This window comes from Hyperoodon ampullatus (assembly GCF_949752795.1).
Source record: "Hyperoodon ampullatus genome assembly, chromosome: X".
Lineage (NCBI taxonomy): Eukaryota > Metazoa > Chordata > Mammalia > Artiodactyla > Ziphiidae > Hyperoodon > Hyperoodon ampullatus.
The window spans coordinates 102,937,199-102,958,001 of NC_136913.1; the positions used below are offsets into that span (position 1 = coordinate 102,937,199).

General features: G+C 42.8%; 1 protein-coding gene across 1 annotated transcript in view; it reads right to left on the reverse strand.

The window, feature by feature from the left end:
* KIAA1210 overlaps positions 1–20,803 on the reverse strand; it is a gene marked incomplete at both ends in the record, with an annotated part of 61,859 nt that overhangs the window by 17,110 nt on the left and 23,946 nt on the right. Inside the window, 6 exon segments of the mRNA XM_079728104.1 lie at positions 276–431; positions 3,714–3,863; positions 4,178–4,304; positions 11,017–11,185; positions 18,116–18,179; positions 18,183–18,186. Coding sequence (XP_079584230.1) covers positions 276–431; positions 3,714–3,863; positions 4,178–4,304; positions 11,017–11,185; positions 18,116–18,179; positions 18,183–18,186 — 670 coding nt within the window.

Here is a 20,803-nt window from a genome sequence, read left to right on the forward strand (position 1 = left end):
CATTGGAATCTGTAGAGGCTTTACTTCCATAAAAATCTCTATTGTTTTCTTCATGAAATCACTGCAAACTTTTTTTTCAGAAATACTGTCTTCCATTGCTTATAAATTACAGTGCTGATTATTTGGTTTGTAGAATTAGACACAAAATGTAAACCACCAGACAAATCAAAAGCAAGAATGTCAGCTCCTTCCCCAGACATCCCCCTAGTATTGAGCTACAGTAGGAATAAAAGCGTCCCCCACAACCTGAGACTTAGGATGGAGCTAACACTTGCCTTCTTCAATGTCAAGGTCATGTCTGATGAACCCTCCTTTCGTGGGCTCTTCGGTGACTCATCCTCAACAGAGATTTCTTCAAAATCCCTAAAGACTGTGTCAGATCGAATAAGACGTGGGTTGGTCCTGGGTTGGCATGGGCGCCATGGTGGGATCTGTCAAGGAGGAGGACAGAAGGAAAAAGTTAAAACTTGTGTGCCTTCCTCCAAGTTACTTGTTGCTTAATGACTGAAGGGCTAAGAACCCAAAGTGCAAACAATGAACCAGTACGTACTCAAACCAAAGACGAATAGCCTTGGTTCACTCTCTGGGTTGCTGCACACTTTTGCCAGTCCCCAAAGACAGAAACTTCAAATTGCTTGTTTGATCAAAACCAGAATCCTGGTGTTACCTCCTACTGATGCCAACTATAAATCTTGTTTGAGTCTGATTTTTGTTTTGATCTTGGCCCTGTCTTTGGAAGTCCAGATCTTGTGAAGGTGAGTCTTTGAGTTATGGTCTGGGCTTGGCATCCAAACTCCAATCCTGATTTCTATCATTCTATCAGTCCAGGAATTGTCTGGATCAAATCTTGACCGTGTTGGTTGCTTATCTTAAGCCTGTCAAGATTGATTTTCTGGGATTTTTAGAAAATCTACAGAACTAGTCCTGGTTAGAACTGGCTTACTAGTTTTCTGAAGTGGATAAAATTGATCACTTGGGTTTACCTTGAGCTTCAGCAGACTGATTTAGTTGATTCCAGTTTGAAGTTCATGGTACACTTGAATTTGAGGCACTGGTCCCTGCCATGGTCCTCTTGATGTGGATCAGAATAGCTGATTTTATCATTAACAAATACTGGCTAAGCATGTACAGTGTACCGTACCCATTTTAGGCAGTGGGCCTACAGCAATAAACAAAACAAAATCCTTGTTGTCATGGAGCTGACATGCTTGCTTCTGTCATAGGCTCTGCTCCTGCTCAGGACAGACGGCAGTCAAACTCTCAAAGCCAAAGAAAAGGGGCCACAATGAGTTTCTGCCTGTGGGGTACTCCCAGCCAATGTCTAAGGTGCCCTCTTATTACTACCAGGTCCCACTGGGGGCTCTTGAGGAGAGACCTTGGGGATTAACCATCCCCAAGCCCAACTGTGATAATAATCACTATACTAATGGCAGCTAACTTTTACTGAAGGCTTTACTCTGCTTTAATCTTTATTATTTCCTTCCCCTTGCTAGCTTTGGGTTTAGCTTGCTTTACTCTTTCTAGTTCCTTAATCTGGAGAGCTAGGTTATTGATTTGAGATTTTTCTCCCTGCCAGGCAGGGAGTGCTCTCCATAGATGTATTTCATTCGAACCTTACACTTCTTTGAAAGCATTTGCTCTTGTGGTCTCCATATTACCGATGGGGAAAACCAGGTCTGAGAAATCACATGACTGGCCCTAACTCTCACAGTGGCAGAGCAAGCATCTGAAAAGGTCTGCTTGTCTTTAAGCCTACGTTCTTAACCAATCCGCACTCCTGTCTCCTAACTACAAGGGCCAGGAGTATGTCCCATGCTCAAGTTCAGGAAGTTTAAAGGCAACAGTCAGAAGAGGTGGTGTGCCTGCTTCTTTAGGAAGGGCTGCAGAGGGAGAGTTGGGTCTGTGAGCAATAAGAAAAGCTGCTTTGTAGTCTCAGTTTCTTAAATGACTGAATTCAGTTTGATTCAACAATAAGAAGATGCTAATAATCTGCTATTACCTCTTCTTGTCAATTTGTCCTCAAATAAAAAGAACATGAAACATCTTGAAGAGTAATCTAGGCACCCACATTCCTAACACTTCAGATAGGACATCAGATGAAAATTTGCCAGTAGCATATGCTTGTCAGAGATGAATCCATGCGTGTCTACGTACGCACAGCCGGGGTGGTGAAACTCCAAATGGCTCATGAAATCACTTATGGTTCCTTCGGCCGTTCACTCCTCTCCTACTTAGATAACTGTGGTAATTCTAGAGCTAATACATGTCGATGGGCACTGACACCCCCTCTCGGGGGGTGGGGGATGCGTGCATTTATCAGATCAAAACAAAAAATTGGCTCGGTCTTGGTATTTCTAACAAAACTGTATGCCTGGATTTCCTCTCCCGCAATCTCCCAGTTGCTCTGAATGTCACTTAATCCATTAAGAATCCTGCTCCTTCAAGGGACCCAACCATTGGCCAAGTCCGTATTTACCCCAGCTTCTATGCAACACTACATGTCAGGACCCTTGACTTAATGCTATCAACCACCCTGTCATTTAGGAATGTCACCTTGGCACTTAAGGGAAGTTTCCCACGCAAACATCAATCTGGTTGTTGATGACTCAGCTTCTGTTAACACCCTACTCCATCTTCAGCCCTGTTTCCCAGGGGAGGGACTAAGGGAGCAAACCAAAAGTATGAGGTGTGGGTCCAAACCAGACACTTAAAAAACTTGTCTTTGGGTTACTGTGGTTTTTTCTGCCCCCTTCATTGTGGGAAGAAATGCCCCTAGAATCATTTTCTTATCTTTTTTTATTTTAATGGACTATCTCTTCTATAAGAGTCTCTTTGTTTCTGGGACTGAGAGGAGGGAGAGAGGGAGGAGCCCAGGAAACAGTGTTCCCCTTTCTGAATATGAGAAATAACCCCATGGCATTTGCACGTGTGTACCTGGATTTTTGCCGCTGGATGCCAAGGGAGTATAGCTGTGGAGACAAGTGAAAGCTGGTGTTGATGTTTAAAACTGAAGACTGGAAAGTTCATGGAAGTGACTTTTCCTGCTGTAGTGTGAGAGGCCAACAATCTGCTGACCTAGGGGCTGCTTTACAACCATAAGATCAGCGCTCCTGGTGACCATCTCAGTGTTTGCTTCTCCACCCTTCATGGCTAATGTACCCAGCAGAACTTCCACACACAGTATGAAAACCAGAGCAAGAGATAGGGGGTCTTAAGCAGACATGTCAGAAATAAGCCCCAGTTACCTCTTGCCAAATGCAAAACAATCAGCTCTCTAGTGGAGAAGAGTCTGACTGAGCAATGGGTAGGGGTAACTGGAGGTAAGAGGCTGTTCTACGTATGTGTTGCATTTTACAGAGACTAAAGATGTACCCTCCTTCCTGTGGAGGCAGGGCCAGAGAAGCTCAACATCTTAGAGACTGGTGTAAGGGAAAGACTATGGGTTTGGAGGTCAACACATTTGGCTCAGAGTTCCGGGTCTACCACTAGCTATATGGGTCAGCTTGAGCAATTTCTTTAATCTCTCTGAATCTTTATTCAATCCTCACGAGCAACCCTTTGAGGTAGATATTACTATTATATCCAATGTAGATGAGAAAAGGAAGGCTTAGAGAGATTAAGCAATCAGCCCAAAGTCTCAGAGCCAATAGTAGCAGAGCAAGGATTCAAGTGTAGGTCTATCTGTCCGACTTTGAACAATTCTCTTCTATTACCTCAGTGATCTTGGAGCCTGCTACCTCAGTGATCTTGGTGCCTGAAACCCAGACTCCACTTCTGGGCACATATTGCTGCATAGCTCCAAACACAGCTCCATGCATACTATCAGTCCAAGCTCTAGGCAGACCTCTAAAAACATGAGGTCTCTGAGGAAGAAAGAAAAAATATGGGGGTTGGAATGTCTGCACATTAACAGTGGAATGTCACTGTCATAATACTTAAAGCATTCTTGGGGTGTGTAAAGAGGAGTGAATATGGTGATACCAGCCAACACTGTGTGCCGGGCACTAGGTAAGCACATCATGTATTTATTTGTTCTCTCATCAGTGTTTACAACAGTGAGGTAGAATCAGCTGAGAAGCAGGTCCAAATTCCTCCCTCCTTGTTTTTTGACAGGAGAGGAGTCGGGAATGGAAGATGAGTAGTCCAATTAGGCACTGATGCTCGTGTTCACTATTACCTGAAGCGGTCTGTCTCTCTGGACCTCTGGAGTGGGGCCTATTCTGCTTCCTGATCTTTCAGACTCAGACTCCAACATGAAGGTGCTGTCATAGGACAGGGCTTTGTTCCCCATGCTGCTCTTGGCCCTGGACGGGAAGGAAAAAGTCTTATGAAAGCAGCCAAGGGAACCAAAGGAACCAAAAACACATGCATCAATATGTCTATAATATGGCCTACCATAGACACCTCAGAAGCATATGTGCTGACACAGAAAGTTGTCCGTGAGATATAGAGTGAAAAAAATAAAGAATAGTATGGTCCCATTTAATACATATACGTATATTACATACATATGTAGGTTGTGTTCATAGAGAAAAGTCTAGAAGGATATCCACCATATTGTTAGTGGTGGTTCCCTCTGAGGAATGGCACTAGGAACAGGAGGGGTATTTTCATTTTATACTCTATGTACTTCTGCATAATTTTGATCTTTTTTAATGATCAACACGTACCTTTTTTATATAATAGCTTTACTTTTACTGAGATATAGTTTACCTACCATACAATTCACCATTGAAAGTATACAGTTCAGTAGTGGCAACACTGAGGAAGGGGAGGGAAGACCCTGAATCTTGCTATTATTAAGATGAGAGTTATAAAAGATCTTTCACACCCAATTTGTCTCTAGTGGTTTTTTTTTTTTGATTAAAAATACCACATATGTGCCCAGATGCTGGATACTTTCATCCACCAGGTCTTTTCCTCTTTCACACAAGGGTTCTGCAATACATTTGTCCTATTTTCAAAGTCATCTTATGCACCTACCCTACCCACCTCCAGCTTGCTAAAGCCGGATGGAAAAACCTTCTGATTGGGAATGGAACCAGGTTGATAAGAATTACGTTAGGACAAATCAGGGGAAAGTTAAAAGCAAATGAAAGGCTAAAGGCACAAAACACTCCTTTGGGGATGTGGGAATATATTTCACCTTTTAAAATTTTCAACCAAAGACATCACAAGAAAAGAAAACTACAAACCAATATATCTTATGAATATAGATGCAAAAATCTTCAATAAAATACTAGCCATCTGAATCCAGCAACATATAAAAAGAATTATACACTATGACCAAGTAGGACTTGCAAGGAATGCAAGGTTACTTTAATATATGAAAACCAATTAATGGAATATACAATATCAATAGAATAAAAAGAAGAAACCACGTACATGGTCACTTCAATAGATGCAGAAAAAGCATTTGTAGAATCCAACACTTTTTCATGAAAAATACACTCAACCTTGATGGAGACATCTGTGAGAAACACACAGCTAATATCATAATGATGAAAGACTGGATGCTTTCTCCCTCGGATCAAGAACAAGACAAGGATGTCTGCTCTCACCACTTCTAGTCTGCATTGTACTGGGTTCTAGCCAGGGAAATTAGGTAAGAAAATGAAGTAAAAGGCATCCATACTGGACAGGGAGAAGTGAAATTATCTCTAATCACGGATGACATAATCTTGTGTATAAAACTCCTAAGGAATCCATTAAGAACTACTAGAACTAATCAATGAGCTCAGCAAGGTTGCAGGATACAAGACCAATATACAAAAATTGATTGTATTTCTATATTCTTGCAATGAACAATCCAAAAGTGAAATTTAGAAAACACTTCCACTTACAATACCACCAAAAAGAATAAAATATGGATGGACCTAGAGAGTATTATGCTAAGTGAAATAAATCAGACAGAGAAAGACAAATACTGTATGATCTCACTTATATGTGGAATCTAAAAAACAAAACAAAAAACAAGACAAAACAGAAAAAGACTTATAGACACAGACAGCAAACTAGTGGTTGCCAGAGAGGAGGGGAGGTGGGGGGCTGGGCTAAATAGGTGAAGGGGATTAAGAGATACAAACTCCCAGGTATAAAATAAATGTCATGGGGATGTACTATACAACATAAGGAATACAGTCAATAATACTGTAATAATTTTGTGTGGTGACAGATGGCTACTAAACTTATCATGGTGATCATTTCATAATGTATTTGATCAACTCAGTATGTTGCACAGCTGAAACTAACATAATGTTGTGTCAACTATACTTCAATTTAAAATTTTTATAGAAAATAATAAAATAGGAATAAATTTAACAAAAGCTGTGTAAAACTTATACTCTGAAAACTATAAAACACTGATGAAAGAAATTAAAGAAGACCTAAATAAATGGAAAGACAACCTATGTTCACAAATTGGAAGACAATCTTGTCAAGAGGGCAATACTCCACAAATTGATATACAGATTTAATGCAATCTCTTTAGAAATTTCAGCTGCCTTAAATTTTTTTTTTGCAATAATGGACAAGCCGATCTTAAAATTCAAAGCGAAGTGCTAGGGACCACAAATAGCCAAAACAATCTTGAAAACGGTGCATAAAGTTGGAGGACTCGGGGCTTCCCTGGTGGCGCAGTGGTTGAGAGTCCGCCTGCCGATGCAGGGGACATGGGTTCGTGCCCCGGTCCGGGAAGATCCCACATGCCGCGGAGCGGCTGGGCCCGTGAGCCACGGCCGCTAAGCCTGCGCGTCCAGAGCCTGTGCTCCACAACGGGAGAGGCCACAACAGTGAGAGGCCCGCATACCGCAAAAAAAAAAAAAAAAAAAAGTTGGAGGACTCACACTTGCCAATTTTAAACTTACTACAAAGCTACAGTAATCAAGACAGTGTAGTACTGGCATGATAGACATATAGATCAATGAAATAGAAGGGAGAGTCCAGAAATGAACCCATTAATCTATGGTTAACTGATTTGCAAAAAGGGTGCCAAGACCATTCAATTGGGAAAGAATAGTTTTTTTAATAAATGGTGCTGGGACAACTGGATAGCCACATGCAAGAGAATGAAGTTAGACCCTTATTTCATACCATATATAAAAATTAACTCCAAATAGGTCAAAGACCGAAATATAAGAGCCAGAACTCTTAGAAGAAATCATAGGGGTATATCTTCATGACCTGGATTTGGCAATGGATTCTTAGACATGACACCAAAAACTTAAGCAACAAAAGGAAAAAAAACAGATAAATAGATTTCATCAAAATTACAACCTTTTGTACTTCAAAAGACAACCCACATAATGGGAGAAAAACTGTATACCTGATAAGGGACTTGTATCTAGAATATACAAGAAACTCTTATAATTCAATAATAAAAATAAAAAAGAATGAAATTTTGCCATTTGCAGCAACATGAATGGACTTGGAGGACATTATGCTAAGTGAAATAAGTCAGACAGAAAAAGACAAGTACTGTATGATAGCACTTATATGTGGAATCTAAAAAGTACAACAAACTAGTGAATAAAACAAAAAAGAAGGAGACTCACAGATATAGAGAACAAGCTAGTGGTTACCAGTGGGAAGAGGGAAGGTGGAAGGGCAATATAGGGGTAGGGGGGGAAAAGGGTTACTATGGGATTATATGAAATCATGTGTGTGAAACTTTTGAAAATTGTAAAGCACAATAGAATTTAAAGAATCTTTCATTCAAAAAGTAAAAAATAAAAATATAGATAATCTAATTAAAAATGGACAAAGGATCTCAATAAACATTCCTCCAAAGAAGGCATACAAATAGCTAACAAACCCATGAAAAGATGCTCAACATCATTAGTCAGCAGGGAAATACAAATTCAAACCATAATGAAATGCCATTTCATACCCACTAGAATGGCTAGAAACAAAACTAAGATAACAAGTATTGGCAAGGTTGTAGAGAAATTGGAAACCCCATACACTGCTGGAGGGAATGTAAAAGAATTCAGACACTTTGGAAAACAGTCTGGTGGTTCCTTGAAAAATTAAACATTAAATTACCATGTGACCCAGCAACCTCACTTCTAGGTATATACCCAAGAGAAATAAAAATATATCTATCCAAAAACTTATACACAAATTTCCACAGCAGCATGCTTCATAATAGCCAAAAGGTGGAAATAACCCAATATCTGTCAATTGATGAGTGCATAAAGTGTAATATATCCATGCAGTGGAATACAATTCAATTTTTAAAGGAATAAAGTACTGATACATGTTACAACATGGATGACTCTTGAAGACACGCTAAGGGAATCAAGCCAGTCACATAAGACCATATATCGTATGATTCCATATATATGAAATATCCAGAATAAGCAAATTTATAGAGGCAGAAAGTAGGTAAGTGGCCACCTATGATTGGACTGGGGTTAGGCAGGAATGGAGATTGACTGCTAATGGGTACAGGGGTTCTTTTAGGGAGGGATGAAAATGTTTTTAAATTAAAGTAATTTTTAATACTTCAAATACTTTTTTCCATTTATTATCTTTATTGCCAAATTATACATGTAGGTTGGCATTTTTTAAAAAGAATCTGTAAATGGTAACTAGAGTAGCAGCTCAGGCAGTGTAGGGCTAGCACCCACCTTGTCATTGTGAGCCCGCCTGGCTGAGCGATGAGCACATGGGATATTTGATTGTGACACACTCCAAGGACGATGTGGTGTTCTGGGGATTAAAATGGCACCCACGCTAAGGTGGCTTGTGGGCCAGCAGGGAGGAGAGGAGGCAAATGTCTGCCACTTTGTAGTAAAGTCCTACCCACATTTTCCCTAAAACTCTCCTACCCAGGTGGCCCTGGTGGTGAAGGCAAGGTTCTCTGCTTTATGAAAATAGCAGAAAATGAACGTGACTCTAGAGAAACACAATGGAGTTGTTTCTGACGCAGCACTGGGAGAGCATCTCTACACGTTCGCTCATTACGCACACATACACACTTCCATTCACTGCTTCTCTATGACCTGCTGGCTCAAATCAGGCTTGAGACCAGTGTAGGATCTGTGACTACTCCACCTCCCCTGCTTTGTGCAGAAAAACTGCAAGGAAATCTTAGGCCATAAGTGGGCTTAGAAACTCTGTCATTTCCATGCCGTGCATCAGCCAGAGTATAACCATTGAACTGGCCCTCTAGTGTCAAGCCCTCCCTCATCGAAGGATTACATTAGCACCAGCTGTGGTCAGGTTTGTCGGAAACCAAACCTCCTGTCCACTCCCTGGAGGCAAAGAAAAGAAAACACATCCAAAATCCAAATAAAATCTTGGCCTTAATTAAAGGCAATAAAGTGTAGTACACCAGCACCCACGAAAAAATCAAATAGAGGAATGGGATTTGTCCATTCTATCAGATACAACTTAAAACACTCTTGGAAATAGATACTGGACCTATTGTACAGCACAGGAGAGGGCTGGCCATAAGTTTTGTTATGATTGATCGCTTCAATGGATGAAAAAAGCTGATCTCTCTAACTCCCGAGTGATATTCTCCAGGGTTTGTCCCCTAGCAATTAAGCAAGAGGTTTGGGTCAGGGGTGAACTTCAGGCCTCCTAAGGTATATTCCTAATTAATTTACGCTCCTTGCAAAAAAAAAAAAAAGACCAATCTCAGGTCCTTAGAAAAACACCCTTCCTCATGTATGAACTAGTTCATGCACTTATACTCACTCCCTCTCACTCTCCCTTCCTCCCTTCCCCCCCGCCCCAGAGGTGCGCATGCACACACCTTCTTAGTCTGGAGAATACATCAGACTAAGTGGGCCATTTTGGAGGGAGAGGCACAAGTAAAAAGGGGCAAGGTAGAACTTCAGTAGAGACAGCCCTTGCCAATTTGTAGAGACAAAGCAGAATAAACCCAAACTTCCCTCTCCCACCTCACTCTCTGGGTTTTTTGTAGGGCTAGTCTCAGTTTTCCTTAGACCTCTAATGCAATGGTTTATAATGGTATGATTTGTGAGGTATGAGGCAAGCCCCTTTGCAAAACCATCTCCCTTGCTAGTAAAGCTATCTGAAATACCTCACATTCAATGCACTCATGAAGGTCCTTTTTAAGGAGAACTACGTGCTGTTAGTGGGCAGTATAACATGCTTGCTAACTATCCCATTACCTCCAAGTAAAGCCTTGAGGGAATGGGTAGCAGTACCCGTGAGCTCTGTAGGGAGTCCAGATAAGTCTGGAGTTTAAGGCCAGGGGAACAGACCCAAGTGGAACTCCATAGACAGGGATCCAATTGATCCAGGAACAGCTGCAGGTACTGGGTGTCCAGTTTTTCCACAATAAGATGTGGAAGTTGAGGCTTCAGAGATGAAAATTTGAATAGGAGTGGCAATGGTGGCTGAGAAACAGTCTTCCCCATACCTTCTGTGACCAGTTACAGCATTTCCCCCAGTCTCCTGGGGTGGAGGGAGAAATGAATTTGGGTTCTTTGCTTGCTTGCTTTCTTGTTTTTACATTAACACAGTGATTTCATCCTTATGCCCCAACCCAGCTAGATGGCTTCACTATCTAAGACTTTAATCACACATTAGGAGATCTGGAGTCTGAGGGCTGGGCAAGCAAACCAGCTCAAGCTTCCTAAACGACGGAGGCCATCCTTACCTTATGAAACAGAGTCCTCCGGCTCCTAACTAATGATAGGCCCCTACATCTCACTGTAGCTGTGACAGCGCAGGTTGCCCTGATCCACCAGCACCCTCTCACGCAGCACTCTTGGGGGAGGGGGTATGTGTTTGTCATACTCCATCCAACCCACTGAGCTGTGCAGCCCAGATGGCAAACATGTATATATATATATATATATATATATATATATATATATATATGCACAGGGAAAGGCCTCCAGACCCAGCTCCCACAGCCAGGGAGGCCAAGAGTCCCTGGGACCAAAGGCCCATTGGAGACTTAGCTGCCAAAGGGGGACCCGGATCTAGCTACCTTCCCCTTGCCCCGCCCCCACCCTCTGCCCCACCTGAGCTTACCTAGGCTTGGTTTGTTGACCTTTGCAAACTGGCTTCACAAAAAACATGTCAATACTGTCACAGGACAAGCTTGATTTGAGCCTCCTCTTTCCCCAGGCATCTTCAGGCTCTTCTTTCTTCTTCTTCTCAAAAAATTTCTTGAAGCCTTTAAATTTGGATTTCTCCTTTCCTGGAAGTTAGAATTGAAAGTGAGGCAGAGTGTGACGGTGGAAGGGAAGACAGGAGAGGAAACGGCCTTCGTTGCAGGAATGAGGACTATGATCCCAGAGGCCCTCCAGGTCTCGGCCCTAATCCCCAGTGCCCACAGCACCATTCATCTGGTTTGTTCTCTTCTTAGTAACTCACTAACAAAGTAGCTGAGTTTCTGGTGAAAGCAGACGCTCAGATCCCAGCTTGTGGCCTCTGGGCAGCCTCTATTCTGGCTCAACTCACCCTGCGTTCACTTGCCACTCAATTTCAACTATTAACACACACCTCTTTCCTGGCCCTAAGAAGTTCATTCATATGCAGCAATTCTTGAGCCAACATAAGCACTTGGTACCCCGGTCGCTGGAGTCATGGTGATCCAGTTGGGGAGCGAAGCTTCCACATGTGACAGACCATTCAGGACCCTTGGAAATCCCTGTGGGAGTTGGTACTGCCCAACCTGTGTGCTGAAAGGATGCAGACCCAAGGAGTGAGTGCAGTGAGGTTGGTGCAGTCAGGGAAGATGTCCTCAAGGAAGGGATTTATGAACAAGGGAGAGGTCTGGGAATGGGGAAGAAAGGGCTGCTGGGCAAAGAAGCTCCCTGTGCAAAGGACATGACAAAATCACCTACCCTTGCAAAGAGTTTTGCAAGGGAGGATGTGTGTGAGTGTGTATGTGTGTGCGTGTGTGTGTGTATTATGTGCATTGTGTATGTTCTTCAATTATTACTGATTGGTTCAGATTATCTACAGTGCTGATGTCCTCTGCACATGCAGATAATTGAAAGTTTGCTCTATCATCATAATAAAAACCACGGCAGCAGTGAGGAATGTGAGCTTTAAATGCTCCTCAGGCTTTGTTTGGGCTTTCTTGAGCTTCCTAGTAAGCACATATATCTTTATCGGGGCTCAGCAGAAGAGGGGAAAAGGCAGGGGAGTTTGCACTGCATTCTTCAGAGGCAAGGAAACAACTCTTACTGCTTCGCATGCAATAATTTACCAACTCAGGTGTCTCATTCCAATTTCCAACAGCCTGGTCTCTGGAAGGCCTCTTGTCAGCACAGCAATGCTGCAGTGGCAGCGAAGGGCCCAGCCAAGGGAATTGCCGACAAGGCTGCCATTAGAAAGACTTAGTGGTGTGATGGAAAGCACCACCCAAGAGTCAGAAAACTCTGGAATCCTGGGCTTGGCTCTGCTATCGATTAGCTCTGTGACCTCGGGCAAGTCACTCAACCTCTCTGGGGCTCAGCTGGAAAATGAGGGAATCACGCTAATCAGCATCTCCCAGAGTATGTTCAGAGGGAAACTCATAGGTCTGTTGCATGAAAAGGGGGTCTGCAGTCTCGTCAATCTGGGAAATGCTGATTCAACAGAGTTTAAGGGTGTGCCTTGCAACAAGACTCTTCTGAAACTTCAGCATGCCTATGTGTATGGTGAAGCGCCAAGAAACGGGGTAACAGTGTTGTCTCTCCAATGCATGTATGCAGAATGTCTGGCCAAACACACTTTGGGAAATGCTGAAGTAGGGCCCCTTCTAGAGCTGAATGCTATGGCCGGTTTGTGTACTGATTAATCCTAGGCCTGCCTATTCGAAAGGTTTCTAAACTTCAAGACCTGCCTTAAGTCCAGTTTCCCACCATCACTACAATTCATGCTCCTCTCTGTACACCTAAAACTTGACTGCTGGCACCACAAGTTTTGCACCTGAATGTTCTCTAGTCTGCGCATTCATTCATTCATTCACCTATTCAATGAACGTTTATTAAGGTCAAGCACTTACTATGTTTTGGGTATCAGTGAGAAAGGAATAAGATACGGTTCTTGGAGCTTCCCTGGTGGCGCAGTGGTTGAGAATCTGCCTGCTGATGCAGGGGACACGGGTTCGAGCCCTGGTCTGGGAAGATCCCACATGGCGCGGAGCGACTAGGCCCGTGAGCCACAACTACTGAGCCTGCACATCTGGAGCCTGTGCTCTGCAACGGGAGAGGCCGCCATAGTGAGAGGCCCCCACACCACAATGAAGAGTGGCCCCTGCTTGCCACAACTAGAGAAAGCCCTCGCACAGAAACGAAGACCCAACACAGCCAAAATTAATTAATTAATTAATTAATAATCTCCTACCCCCAACATCTTAAAAAAATGTGTAGCTTTATATTAAAAAAAAAAAGATACGGTTCTACGTCTTAGCTACTGTCCCCCACATCTAGGCTGTAGGCGGGCCCTCTTTAGCATCCTCTTTAGCAACTAGCACAGTGCAAAGCACGCTGTGACACTCGAGAGAAAACTGAGTCCACTGAGGGGTGCAGAGTACCAACACAGCTTGTCACTTCCTTTAAACTGAGATCACTGAGCAGAGCCATCCTTAAGCATCCTACAATTTATACACTGGCCCTTACTGGGGTTGACATAAATTATAAATAATGTGGTAAAGAGCTTGGCATAGGATCTGGCATGTAGTAAATGCTAATAAATGTGAGCTCAAATTAGGGAATCAATAATTGTCTATTAAGACCAGATTCAATTCTATCTGTAGAATTGATCTATCAATTCTATCAGTCTACTCTATCTATCTAGCGATAAGGGGAAGAACCCCATATCTATAACTCAATAGTGAACTCTAAAATATACATGATTAGAAGCAGAAGCCAGCACGGGTTGGGGCAATACAAGAAGACGGTAGGCCTGTGTGCTTGGTAATCGTTGCTTAAGTAACTTCAGTTTTGAATGATTTGAGGAATTTCTCATCTACTAGGATGTACCTATATAGATAGGGTCATGGTTAGGATAAACTTGGCAATTCTACCTTGAGACAGACAGAATAAAGAGCAAAGATACAATAGGAAAAACATGTTTTCCCAAGCTTCCTTCTTCAATTTTTTAAGGACAAAATTAAACTAATTTTTATGATAATAAATTATTTAAAATGATATTTGACCTCATAGAACTACTGTGAGGATTCAACGTGAAAGTGCTGAAAAGTATACAGGATGGAGTAAGCTGGCTCTAAAGTAATCTATATTTTGCTCTCTGGCCTTCTTTCTTAATCTTCCCACCCCCAAAGGATTTCTAAAATCCATGAAATAGTGAGATTTTTATGTAAAATCCTGATTACTATACTATACTAATTACTATAGTCAGTTTTTTAAAATACATTTATTTATTTATTTATTTTTGGCTGCATTGGGTCTTCGTTGCTGCGCACAGGCTTTGTCTTGTGGCAGTGGGGTCTATTCTTTGTTGCAGTGTGGGGGCTTCTCATTCTGGTAGCTTCTTTCATTGCCGAGCATGGGCTCTAGACCCGCAGGCTTCAGTAGTTGTGGTGCACGGGCTTAGTTGCCCCACGGCATGTGGGATCTTCCTGGAAGGAGGGCTCGAACCGGTGTCCCCTGCATTGGCAGGTGGATTCTTAACCACTGCGCCACCAGGGAAGTCCCCTATAATCAGTTTTTTGCTGGGATGTATTTACCAACTGGATCTCTGGGGAAAATGCCCTTATTTGTAATATTTGCCTACTTCTTTCAAGCTACTAACATGACATTTAGGGAGAGACGTGCACAGCCTCCCAAGCCAGTGTAAGGTAGCTCCAACACACCACTAAATAACTCCTGCCCAGTGAGGATGAACTGGGCAGTGTCCCCTCACAAACGGGAAGGAGCCTTTGCAGGCACTGCCATTTTTCAAACAGAAGGAATGAGATTTATTGATTCTTGACAGGTGGATCTCCTTCTGGCCTTCTGAAGCGAGAACAACTTTCTGCTCAGAGTGTTTGGAAACATAATGATTATTGCCCTTCTTGCTTTGAAATCCCAGAATGGAAGGGAGGAGGGCAAAGCTAGACGATTTGGAGTTGCAAACCTACTTCTCACAAACCAGCAAAGACAGAGGGGACAGAATCAGTAGGTGGTAGCTCAATCTGTGACACAATCTACAAACACTTAATAACTGAATAAAAACACTGCTAATAAACTTTTCAGGCTGTAAAACTGAATGTACCAAACATAGTCATTGTATGAGCAAACCAAATTATGCATTAACACATTTTTATGTTCCTAAATTAACCAAATGACTAGTGACTATAGAACTGTAAAAGGTGTTAAAAATTAAGTATGCGTATATTCCAATGTTTCCCCAGTCTTCCATTTTTGCTCGGCAGAAACAACTTATTTTCCCACGAGGATTTAAAATACCTTAAGCAATGCATGTTTCTTTCAACCTTGGCCACTAGGAGGCAAAGAATGTTTCCTTTCCTCCCTCGGGGCTAGCTCTGGGTATAGTGGTGGTATAGCTTCGCTGGTAGGGAGTTGGGGAGACACCAAGAGGTGGGGTGGGCTGCCCATTGATCTGGGGCAGTGACTTGAAAATTGGACATAGCCGGGCTTCCCTGGTGGCTCAGTGGTTGAGAGTCCACCTGCCGATGCAGGGGACACGGGTTCGTGCCCCGGTCCGGGAAGATCCCACATGCCGTGGAGCGGCTGGGCCCGTGAGCCATGGCCGCTGAGCCTGCGTGTACGGAGCCTGTGTGCCGCAATGGCAGAGTCCACAACGGTGAGAGGCCCGTGTACCGCAAAAAAAAAAAAAAAATGGACATAGCCTTACTAAGCAATCCATTGCCAGACATCCAGCTCAGCTGCAAGAGTCCAAGTCTTCAGCCTGCTCTGGCTTAGGAGAGCTCTCCATCCCCGACAGCATCAGACCCCATGTATGGAGACCCTGGGAGTGAGATACAAAGCTGGGAGCTGTCCGCGTGCTATGTTACTTTCGAAACCCTAATGGAATCCGAGACACTTGCCATATATTCACTGGTGTAAGTTGGCCTTTCAAACTTTCTTTTGCAAAGGGGTGCCTTTAAGTTGCCAGCAGCTGGGGCTTCCCTGGTGGCACAGTGATTGAGAGTCCACCTGACAACGCAGGCGACACGGGTTCGAGCCCTGGTCCGGGAAGGTCCCACATGCTGTGGAGCAACTAAGCCCGTGCACCACAACTACTGAGCCTGTGCTCTGGAGCCCGCAAGCCACAACTACGGAAGCCAGCGCGCCTAGAGCCCATGCTCTGCAACAAGAGGAGCCACCGCAATGAGAAGCCTGCGCACTGCAACGAAGAGTAGCCCCCTGTCGCCACAACTAGAGAAAGCCCGCGTGCAGCAACAAAGACCCGATACAGCCAAAAATAAATAGATAGATAAATAAATTAATAAATTAATTTTTTAAAAAAAATTGCCAGCAGCTGAGCTCTGTGTGGGCTGGTTTCCAAAGTTGCTGAAAGTGTAAAGGGTAGATAGCCCTAGACAGCAGGTTTGGGTCAAAACCCACATTGGTATCCAGCAATGTCTATGGAGGTCACCTATACACTGGGTAACTTATGCCACCACAAGGCACAGCAGTGGCGGTCAGTGAGCTGACAGCTGTTTGGACTTCTCCTGTAACAAAGCCATTGACTTCCCTGTCCAAGCCCAAGGACTACATATCCCCAAACAGGCAGTAGCTTTCAACATCCTCATCCACAGAGGGCCTGCAGTGCATCACATACCAGAAAACAGCCCATGGAAGCAGTCCTCTCCCCTTCCCCCAGACAAGAACACACTTAAATCCAATGAAGAGATCATTGCTTTGGGTTGTATATTTGCTTATTTACCATGCACACAGGCAGCCCTTCTGGGTTGAACTTGAGCTTTCAAAATGCATCGCGCATAATGGTGACCTTGTGCTCTTGTGTTGCTGCTTGGAAAGAAGACTCTTCTAACCAGCCTTTCTTCCCTTCAACCTCCCAACCGCACCTTATTCTCTGGCTGGCAATGACTAATACTAAATATGTACCCAAATGCTGGGTCTCTGTAAGAAAAACATCTTGGGAACAGAGAAAGGGCATTTCCTTACCTCCACTCTTTATCAAGATGCAGCTCATTGACACCTTTTTTTCTAGGCACCTGTCTAGCTCATATCCAGAAAGATAGATCAGTTCATTTGGCAGTTGGGGTTGCCTTGGTGAGGAGGCCTATCATTCATTTATTTATTCATTCATTCATTACAAACTTTTGAGTGTCTAGTCACTCTCTCTGAGACCCAATACTGAACAATGGTGACACAGAGGTGAAGAGCCAAGCCCTGCCCTCGAGGATCCACGCACCATGTTCAGATTCCCCAACTCACATCATTAGTGAAGTCAGGCCTCCGGGAAGCCACAAGAAGTTTCCCCTCTCTCTGTCCTTCCAGACCAAGTCTTCTGCACCACACTAAGAAAACTCAGCAAACATTGAAGAACAACCACAGTGAACTGTTAAATTCAGTTCTGCCTTTAAATTCAATGGCTCATCTTATGTCTTATGGTTCCTCCCCTTCCCCCCACCTTTTTTCAGTGTCAGTAAAGCTTATCATTGTTTAGTGACCTTTGCCTATTACCCCACTCATGGTCTCCTATCATTCACAGGTGGCACCATAATTTATGCAATGGATAGGTTTTGCGAAAGAAATTTTTGTAAATTGATTCCCATTTAACAGAAGCCTACGGTGTCTTCTTTGTTACTATCCCCCCTTTACTCCTCAAATTACAAATTTATCTGTTGGTTAAGTCTGGATTACTATCTACAGCAAAACCTCAGTTGAATCTCTCAGATCCTGGCCTGCTCTGATTTTTTTTTTCTGATTAAGCAGAAATACTTCTCCTGCCTTAGTAAATGGAACCTGCTAACCATCCCCAAAGAAGATTGCAGGGCCTAGACAAAACTCTTTTGACTATCAGAGTTTGAGATGAAAGAGAAGAGATTAGAAGATGGAAAACTAAATATGGACTGAGTCTATCTAGTGTCATTAGAAATTTGATAGGAACTTGTTTTCTTGTGACTTGATTCTTTTTTCTAGGGGTTAAACACATTAAACAAATCTAGTTCTAGTTATCAAGATTTTATTGGGTTACTTACCCTCATCACTGGGCTCCAGAACTTCCATACTGCCAGAAATTTCACTTAGTGATTCAGCCATAGTTCAATCACTAAAATAAAATATAGAGCAAAAAACAAAAAATCATTTACTGTCTAGGATATAATACAATCATTTTACCCTACTCCTTATCCTCCAGTTAGATTCTTAAACTATGCAAGAAAACATATACAAAGGGAATTGCCATTAGAGAGAATTATTCTTCCTTAAAAAAGACAATGATTCCACATATATGAAATATCCAGGATAGGCAGACACATAGACACAGAAATTGTCTTGCTTAGGGCTAGAGGGACGAGGGTGTTTTTTTTTTTTGAGTGATAGAGGACAGAGTTTCTTTTTGAGGTGATGACAATGCTCTTAAATTAATTGTGGTGATGGTTGCACAAATCTTTGAATATATTAAAAAGCATTGAATTGTACACTTTAAATGGGTGAATTGTATAATATGTGAATTATAGCTCAATAAAGCTGTTACCAAAATATAAAAGACAAATGTACAAAACCTGATCTATTGCTTTGTGTTGGGGCCCATTACATTTGGAGACCTGTTACTATTCATGGGTATGCCCAGGCAGACACAATTGTATTGATAAGCCATAAAGAAAAAAATTGAGATATTTGACTACATAAAAATTTTAAACTTTTGGCCAAAAAGAGTAAAGAGTCTACAAAAGAATAACAAACTAGGAAGCAATACTTACAACAAATATAGATAAAAGGTGCCAATTTTCTTAATTTGTCAATTGTGCATATAAATCAATAAATGACAAACAACTGGATATAAAATGGGGCAAAGGATACAGCAGGAAGTTTATAGAAAAAGAAATACATAAAGAAAAGCTCAGTCCTACTCATAATTAAAGAAATGTAAATCAAAGTATCAAGTTAACATTTTTACCTATCAGATTGTCCAAAAGTTTTAATTTTGATGATATTCCATGCTGACAAGGATGAGAAAAGTGGACACGCTCATACATTATGAAGTGTAAATTGCTCTCTGAAGAACAATTTCACAGTATCAAAAGTTAAAAATACACCTACCTTTTGATCCAGTAGCATCACCAATAGAACTTCACCCTGTAGCTATACTCACACTTGTACACAAAAATCTATATGCAAGAATGTTTATCACAGCATTGTTTTAAGCAGCCCAAAGTGGGAAACAACCAAAGTGACCATCAAAAGGATAATCCTCCCATGACTCTGATTCTATATCACGGGAGAATTATCTGTCCCTGGGCTCCTTTCCATTAGTGCAGATAATCAATTGAGAGCCTACTGTACATTTTCAGTCTAGCCTTCTAGCCAGGGAAGCATGTCAGTTGATAATCAAACCTTTATAAATCAATGCTGACATTTTTGATGGGAGTTTGTGGGTGGAGGGGAGGGGAGATCTGACCAGCAGACCCAGAGAAAGGAACAAGAGTGCTGTGGAGAGGCAAGCAGAGACTGCCCTCATCATAGCTCGCCTCGGGGTCTTGATGTGACTGACTCAAGTACCATCAAGTTGGATTAAGTAGATTCTGGAGCCCCCCCCCACACTAGATCTGTCCTGCTCCCAGAAACAGTCAAGCTGCCATTGCTGCTTCATGGATGGGCTCCAGGCCCATCCTGTGCTGCCCTCTAGCCGTTAAGCCCCTGATACTTCTCTGGAGCTAGAGAGGGGTGACCACAGGCTCTGAGGTTAAGGTGAATTTGAGAGGTCACCCACTGAGAGTGACTGAGGCCTTGGAAAGCAAAAGCTTCCAAACCACAGGGAAAGCTGACAGGGTCCTGGTGTCAAGATGGCTTGAGACCCTCTCACTGAGAAGTCTTATGGTTCCCCACAGTGTATGTTCTTTCTTGCTGCAATGAGGAATAAACCTAGCTTGTTCAACAGCAGGTGTGTTGCAGGTGGGCTTTGGCTGAAAGGTATCGACACTTTATCCAAGTCACTCAAACTCTATGAGCCAATATCATAATTCTACCTGAAGATGACAACCCCAGGCCCACACAATGCTCACTAATTACCACACACACATATACACACACATACACAAGTTCCATCTGGAGATCTGGACAGAGCAAAGGGGTAGGGAAATTCAGAAGGCCCTCAGAAATTCAGCGGGAGAACAGGAGAATTCCTTGGGCCAGGAACAATTCACATCACTGGTGAGTCCCTGGGCCATCTTAATAAACATGGCAGCACCCCAGCCCCTGCCACTAAGAAAGGCTTCTTAGACACTGGGGAAATAAACTACCTCTGAGCTTTAGAGAAGCCCGTGGAAAAGGAGCCCATTTTCCAAAATGCCAGGCCACAGCAGGCTAACATTGCCCCTGACCCACCACTATCAGGGGCAGAAGAAGAAAGGGGAATGATAACCAAAGAGAAAAATATGAAAGACAAAGGGAGAACAAAGAAAGAGGGCATCATGGCGGCATCTGCATCCCTGGAGCGCTAATAGAATCATTGGATCTAACTAACTTTTGAGTTTAAACTGTCTCAAATTCTTTCTGGCATACTTACCTTGTATCCCCGACTGCAGGCCCTGAGGACGGTAGAACCATCAGCTGAGCTATCTCCTCTTCCAAACGAACAAACCAACAACCACAGCAAAACATATAAACCTCCCCTTGATTCGAAATCCTCTTCCTGTTACCACCCATTTCTCTGCCTCTCTTTAAAG